The following is a 7,447-nucleotide window of genomic DNA, read 5'->3' on the forward strand; positions in this document are numbered from 1 at the left end:
ATGAATTTCTGATTTAAAATGTAATTTACCCAATAGTGATTCTCCGGACTCCCTTTTGACATAAATACGATTATATTCAAGTTTTCTTTTGAAATATGAACATGACGAGTTGATTTTTTTTACAAAACGAGCAGGCCTTTCCGCATCTTTGTATGTAAATGCGCCGCCAATTTAATCGAAAAGTTTATAATATTCGTGTATTTCCATAATTTGTATAGTTTAATTATCGTTTTGTGATTTTATGCTCACTGAATCGAATCTCTTTACAAAGTTCAACCTAATCGCTATTGGCGTTCATTGTCCTGTTTTGATGTTCCTTGAAACTTTTGCAGGCAAGGAACATAACCTGTAACAACAGTTGTTCACCTAGTTATATTGTCAAATTTTAAATTTTTTTTCGAAAGAACGCAGGAGCAATAGTCACGGTCAAAAGGTTTACTTGTATTATACTTTTGTTTAGTGTTACTACATAGATTAGCATATTTATGATGACAATGCGACATTTCCCTAGTCTATCCTTTGTGGATTACCTTCGCACTTGACAATACGCTCATACACCTCATTCCAACCGCACGCAGATCGAAACGAGTTCGAAAAATGGAGACTGCTACTGAATATTATAACTTCATGTTTGTTACACAAGCAGGTTAGTAAAAAAAGCATAGATACAGAATAAATTTATTTTTTATAAGATAAGAGGACAACTACTTGGCCACTGATGAGTTCACCGCTGCTACCTCTCGCTCTTATCTGCGGGTACCTTTTCGCTGTGTATCATTTCTTACCAAAATATATGACCGGGAGAAGGCCTTACCGTCTCAAAGGTTATCTTTGGGTTTACAATTTGGCTCAAGTAGTTTCGTGTTTCGTAATTATTTATGGAGTAAGTTCAAAAACTGGATTTCAGAATATTAATACTGAACTAGCTTACTGCGTCGGGATGGAGAATTCACCACCTCGTGGACTGTCAAGTGATAGATCTCTCCAATAATCCAAACGCAATTCGCACGGCTCAATGCGTATGGTTCTACTTCGCGCTCAAGGTTGTCGAACTTACGGAAACGTTCGTATTTATTTTGAGGAAGAAGTATAAGCAAGTTTCGCCTCTACACGTTTTTCACCACGCTTCCACCGTTTTCTGCGCTTGGGTTGGGGTCAAGTTTTACCCGGGAGGAATGTCTTCAATTCCCATTATTCTAAACTCAATTGTGCATATCGTAATGTACAGCTACTATTTCCTATCATCACTGGGACCAGGAGTGCAAAGAAAGTGGTTGCAGCCGATTAAACCGATTGTAACTCGGATTCAGATCGTGAGTAGATACACTTACTATTTCCAAAACTGCAGTACATTTTTAGATACAATTGCTGATATTATTGGTGCTAGCGCCTCAGGCATTCTCACCACGCTGCGCTGTACCAGATCTCCTAATTTATCTATGCGTACCAGACTTTATAATAAATCTAATACTGTTTTTAAGATTTTACGCAAGAAGTTACAACAAAAAATAGTTTGTACAGATTTAATTTTGTAGTTTTCGATTTGAAAGTATGCAATTATTTTTTTCCGATTTTGAAATCGAATTATGAATTATTCACAGAACAGAATCATAAAATGATACATTACTGGCGAGGAAATATTGAAGTGCGAGGCCCCTTTGGGGCCGAGTACTTTAATTTCCGAATCAGGTAATGTCATTTTACTGACATATAGAAATATACTGACATTTTACTGACATATAGAACTTTTGATTAATGTCAATCTGTCAGTGATGACATGAGTCATTATAGACAGTTAGCAATGTCTCAAATAATGCGGCCGGTAAAGTGACGGTGCGGCCGGTAAAGTGACAGTGCGGTCAGTAAAGTGACAAGCGGCAGGAAACGTAGTCTGCTCTGCCTCTGTAATGGAAACTATAATTTCCTGACAGAAAGTAGGCATGAAAATGAAGGTTACCGGACGATTTTGGGTAAAAAAAATGATTGCTTCAATCGTTTTTGTTTCGACGATCAATGTCCTGTGTTATTTTAGAAAAATAGAAAAGTGATTTTTATTTGTTTCATTCAAGAAGTCACTATAAAAAGGTTGAAGTGGGCGAAATCGTAGAAAAAAGTCTTCGATTCCNCACCAGTGCAACATCCGTGGCATAACGCTTCAAACAAAAACCCACAAAAATGTGTTATCCTCAGTTGACACGAGCTGTTGTACAAAATCAAATACGATATACAACTTTTATTTATTTATCCGTTGGATTCCATATTATAGTCGCTTGTTAATCCATGGACTTTTTTTTAATTCATTGCCTATTGCATTTGTTCTTAACTTTAATTTCGGCGAGACCTTTCATTAGAATACCATGAACGGTAGAACGTGTTCTCCCCCTTTTTCAAAAATTATACTTGGCACCACTAAAGGCATGCGTATGCAAATTCTGAGATCATTTGTTTGTCGCAGGTTTTTTTTTAAATTAAAAAAAATGCGCTAAAAAGCGAGTACAAAGGTTTTCATCCTACGAGTAAAACGGGTAACGTTAGCGCATTTTCCTTGCATCGATTGGTACTTCTCAGAAGGCCATACCTTCTAACATACAATTTGCAAATATCTCATGCCAATTTAGTTGCCTATCCCACAGATACCAAGTTTTAAACATAATTTTGTATCAGCAAGGACGTTGTCTTGTGGGCTATCAGTAGAAATTTTTGAGATTAGGTGAAATAACTGTCAATAACCAACACAATCCGATTAGCTTATATATAGCAAACAACAATCGTTCTAGAATGTTCTTAGTGCTACCGAACGCTTCCGAATGATATCAAAACGTCCGGAAACAATCTATCTATCTTCCATGGCATTTCGATGTCTATCGTGATGTCTAGAATATTCGTTACAGTATCTTGTTTAACTTGCTGTATCTTTGTGAAAATAAAACGAAATTTCAAGTTGGTGTATGGAAAATAAATTAGAAAACATTTAAACTGCTCAAGAAAGATTAAGCATTCAAGGCTACATGAATAATATATCGGGAAGGGCGAAAAAATTGTTTCATGCATTTTTATTAGTATTAATAGATAATTCGGGTTTTCAAAGAAGCAATTGAATTGAAATATATTAGGCACTCGAAAAAATTCCAATTCCGTAACGAATGCCGTCATTATGCCGATATATTTATAAATGAAATGTCAAAATTGTAACATGAGAAAAAGAAGAAAAATCTGTCTATACGACAAAAACTACAAAACAAAAAAAGAAAAAAAAAATTATTGTCATTAGACAGACATGAATGGTAGTGTTCAATTGAAAAGCCGGTTCTTTATGTGTCAGTAGACGATACCTGACAGATAGCCTTTGTTTCCACTGTGATATAAGTTAACGGTAACTTGTAAAACCGGCTCTTGGATAACGGCATTCCTAAATCTACACTATCTAAACTAATTCGGCGCAACCATTGTTTTCTCGATAGTAACTTCTGCGGTTATTTACTTGTTGCACTCTAAGATTTGATGTATAAACGTGTACCGTTTACAACTGTAATATGACGCTTGTGGATTTACGCATTAGATGTCGCTGCAAAAAATTTAAAGTGCAAAGTTTGCACTATTCGAAGTCCTTATTCGTTATTTTTGGCATTTGCTATTTGTAATCGGTAGTAATTCCTTCATTAACAGTGAATTTATGTTGGGATATGTTTCGGACTTTTTTTTAAGTTTCTTGTGAAGTATCTACTATATTGACGATTTTTGTATCTTACTTATCTACTACTATGCGATCAAAAATGAGTTGCTGTCGAGTCACCTTTGGAATTTTTGTTTCCATGGAAAATCGTACTTAACTTGAACTTCCACAGGTAACTCGACAGCAACTCATTTTTGATCGCCCGTTATAATAATCTTTGAGATAGGTAAGTACCTATAGTAACATTTTTGCTTGCATGCAATAAGGTCACCTAGTCATTCTCATTGATCCAAGAGAACTGCATCGTGTGTAATGGCATATTTACTTAACTGCAGTGCATGCGACTTAATGCTCAGGTGCTATCCAAATCTATTTTCCGCCGCGCCGAGCGATTGTGCAAAAATAATGTCTTCAAACTAAAAACGGGTTTTACGCTACTTGACGTTTGGCGTTTTCCGTCTGTCACTTGATTGATCGTGCATTATCTGCTGCTCAATAGAGGGCGCTTTTAAGTATACGTATACTAAAGTCACTAGATATAGAAAGTACCGCAATCATCCGCCATTTTTGGGCAAATTTGCTGCCAACTTAAAAAAATTGACAAATAAAATTTGAATAGCTGTAATTTAATCTGGTAACTTCCGCCATTTTTGGGCAAAATTCCTGCGTTCTCTCTCTAACACACGAGCCCAATGGATTGCGGTACTTTCTATATTTAGTGACTTTATACGTATAAATGTGTTACCCATAAGATGCATAAGGTTAGCAATCTGTTGCTTGTGTATATCTGTGGTTTGGGGAAAGCGCTACCTGGTATCCTTATGTGTGATTTTGAAAAGGCATACGATATAATGTAGTGTTAAGTTATGGAATCGTTAAACGTTTACATACATGAAATTTAAGAGGAAATGTACGACATACGTGAGATTCCAGTAGTGTGGTAAGGCCGAAAACCTGGGCCAATTGAGGGTCGTTCGCCATCTGGCCGTGATCATGAAAAGTAGGTGAAGGGGAAACTCCAAAGGTCACCATCTCCCCCTGGTGGCCATCTTCTCTTATGGGATCAGGTGGAGGTGAACCTCAAGGCTACCCCCTGGTGTTGATTTTAGGAATTAAGGTATAGTTAGAAGGTCGCCCCCCCACCCCGCAAGTGATTGCCATGCTGCGTTTTGCGCATTTCAAATTCAAGAGTTGGTTTATTATAAAATGTGTTCATGTTAGGCTTTGGATTCATTAACTAAACCTTCTCGTTAAATAAATAAACATTTGAAGTCTACGGGAAACCGAAGCATTCCGATGTTAACAAAGCTAGGAATTAGATCTTTATAAAAACAATTATGTTTTATAAAATGGTTTTCCGGTCCATAGTACCCTCAAATAATTGAATTGATTCTTGTAACTGAAGACGTTGTTGTCGGCGAAGAAGAAACTGATGGCGAGTGACGATGAAGATGAGTAGGTACCAAATAGGTGATAGACGCCGCCAAGAAAATGCCAAAAAAGAAGGCACCGGGAATGGACGGCTTTCTGCTGGAGTTCGTTCGCGGGAGAGGTCCCGGGGGTGATGATACCGACCTTCAATTCGGCGCTGGCCACGGGGATCTACCCGGCGGAGTGGAAAAAGGCGTCGGTGGTTCTATCGAAAAAGGACCCGGGAGCGGTTAGGCCGATAGCTCTCATGAGCCACTTAGGCAAGTTATTCGAGAGGGTCTTGGTTAGGAGGCTGCAGGAGAAGCTGGCGCTGTCGGCTAAACAATTCGGTTTCCGGAAAGGCAGAGGAACTAATGATGTGCTGGAGGCAATCCACGCCAGAGCGGAACAGGCGTTGAGAGGAACGTGGAGAGCCAGGGAGGTGGTTGTGGTGACCTCCCTTGACGTCCGCAACGCTTTTAACACGGTTTCCGTCTATGTTATTATGGAGGCTCTAGAACGAAAAGGAGTGTCGAGAAATTTCAGAAGGCTGGCGCATAGCTATCTTACGGAAAGAACGGCAGAGGCGAGACTACCGTCGGGGGCGGCGTACACCTTTGAGATCAAGGAAGGGGTGCCACAGGGCTCGGTGTTGGGGCCCCTTCTGTGGAATGCGGTGTTGGAGCTGCAGGTTCCCAGAGGGGTGGACCTGGTGGCTTATGCCGACGATCTAACGGTGGTGGTTACGAATAGGTGCTTCGAGGCGACGGCGGAAGCGACGAGCCGAATGGTAAGGAACGTACAGACGTGGATAGAGGACCACGGCCTTCAGTTGGTGGGGGCCAAAACACATGCGGCCCTTCTGGCCGGGAGAGGAAGACTCCCCTCCACCAGGATTTAGGTAGAGGGGACGGATGTTCCTCTCGCGCGCCAGATGGATATCCTCGGGGTGAGGCTGGACAGGAGCCTGAACTATATCACGCACGCGGAAAGCGTTATCGAGAAAGCCAACCGGACGGCCACACAACTACGGAGACTGTTCTGGAATAGTGGCTCCCGGGAAAGTAGAAGGAGAGTACTTGCGGCGGCAGTAAACAACGTGGTTTTATTCGGGAGTGAAGTGTGGGGGGGCAAGGGCGTTAAAAACACGTAAGGAGCGAGAAAAATTAGACAGTTTACAACACAAAGGGCATTAGGGATCGCGGCCGCTTACCGCACGGCTCCCACGAAGGATTTGTTCGTAGTGGCGAGCACTCCACCGCTAAGGCTATTGGTGGAGGAAAGAGCTAGGGAGAGGAGTAGAGTAGAAACAATGAATATATGGCAGGGGGAGTGGGAAACCCGCTCCTCCTGGACGTGCACTCTATTTCTCTATGTATGACGAATGTGTGTAATCCTCAAATTACTCGTACACCTCTGCAGGATTAAAAATGGGAAACAGAGAACTGTAAGGACTGTGGACAGAGGGACACGGAAGGGCACGCGGTATTCCAGTGTCTAAGGTGGGAAGCGGCTCGCTGGAGGCTAGTGATGGCAGTAGGAGAGGTTCTAGATCCCGATAACTTGGTTGCAATGATGTTGGGAAGCCCGGAGATGTGGGAGAAGACGAGCAAGTTTATTGAGAAAATAGTAGCAACCAGAGAAGAGAGTAGCGAGGGAGAACGGGGGTGGCAGAAGATATTTAAAGAACCGAGAAGGAAAATGTCACCTCTGGAAGAATGCACAGCGATGCTCAGAGGCGGACATTTGAAAATGTAATCAGAGAGAAAGGGTTTAGTGAGTGAGAGCCTCACAGTACCTCCGCCGATAGATATAAGGGCGGTGGTGTGCGAGAGGACATTCCCTATCTATAAAAAAATAGTAATAATAAACCGTACAAGATTTATCAATCTTTATTTAGTTTTCATTTTCTATTGCCATAATTTAAAGTTTTGTTGAATTGTGAAACAAATAAAGACCACTAAATTTCTTTTATTAGAATTTACTGGTAACTCCTTCTTTCTTAGGTTGGCATAGGTTGCTGTGCGCAAAAGTGAGTGCGCCGACGGTGAATATGCGCGCCTGTAAGGTAAACGCTGCCGTCTTCCGGCGTTTTTTGGCATGATTAAATTCAAAGCTAATTAAGGAATCCTACTCTGATACAAGTTTCATTTTGAAAATCGGCCGTTCGACGTAGGCCTACTTTTGATTGTTTCTCGCGCGTCTGCCTTCGAAACGCTGCCGTCTTCCTGATTTTTCATTACTTTTTATGGCTACGTGCAAAATGTGAAACTAATTTTCAAATTTGGTACTTGGAATACGGTCGTTCGTCGTAGTACAAAAAAAAATGTAAAATTTGGTTAAGGCCAGGTTTCAGTCGACAGA

General features: G+C 40.8%; 1 protein-coding gene across 1 annotated transcript; it reads left to right on the forward strand.

Annotated features, from left to right (window-relative positions):
• The first annotated feature begins 497 nt into the window (after window positions 1–497).
• On the forward strand, window positions 498–1,683 carry LOC116158712 (elongation of very long chain fatty acids protein 1-like). The gene is made up of 4 exons (XM_031471541.1): window positions 498–646; window positions 693–883; window positions 927–1,313; window positions 1,360–1,683. The coding sequence occupies exons 1-4, from the start codon at window positions 598–600 to the stop codon at window positions 1,510–1,512; spliced, it is 780 nt and encodes a 259-aa protein (XP_031327401.1). The 5' UTR covers window positions 498–597; the 3' UTR covers window positions 1,513–1,683.
• Window positions 1,684–7,447: the final 5,764 nt, after the last annotated feature.

This window comes from Photinus pyralis, unplaced genomic scaffold (assembly GCF_008802855.1).
Source record: "Photinus pyralis isolate 1611_PpyrPB1 unplaced genomic scaffold, Ppyr1.3 Ppyr1.4_LG1, whole genome shotgun sequence".
Lineage (NCBI taxonomy): Eukaryota > Metazoa > Arthropoda > Insecta > Coleoptera > Lampyridae > Photinus > Photinus pyralis.

What these genes read in the sequence shown, in the direction of transcription:
- LOC116158712 (XM_031471541.1), top strand. Translation starts at nt 598, where the DNA reads ATGGAGACTGCTACTGAATATTATAACTTCATGTTTGTTACACAAGCA. An exon ending in GTTTCGTAATTATTTATGGA is followed by an intron (nt 884 to 926) that starts GTAAGTTCAAAA and finishes ATACTGAACTAG; the next exon opens with CTTACTGCGTCGGGATGGAG. An exon ending in TTGTAACTCGGATTCAGATC is followed by an intron (nt 1,314 to 1,359) that starts GTGAGTAGATAC and finishes GTACATTTTTAG; the next exon opens with ATACAATTGCTGATATTATT.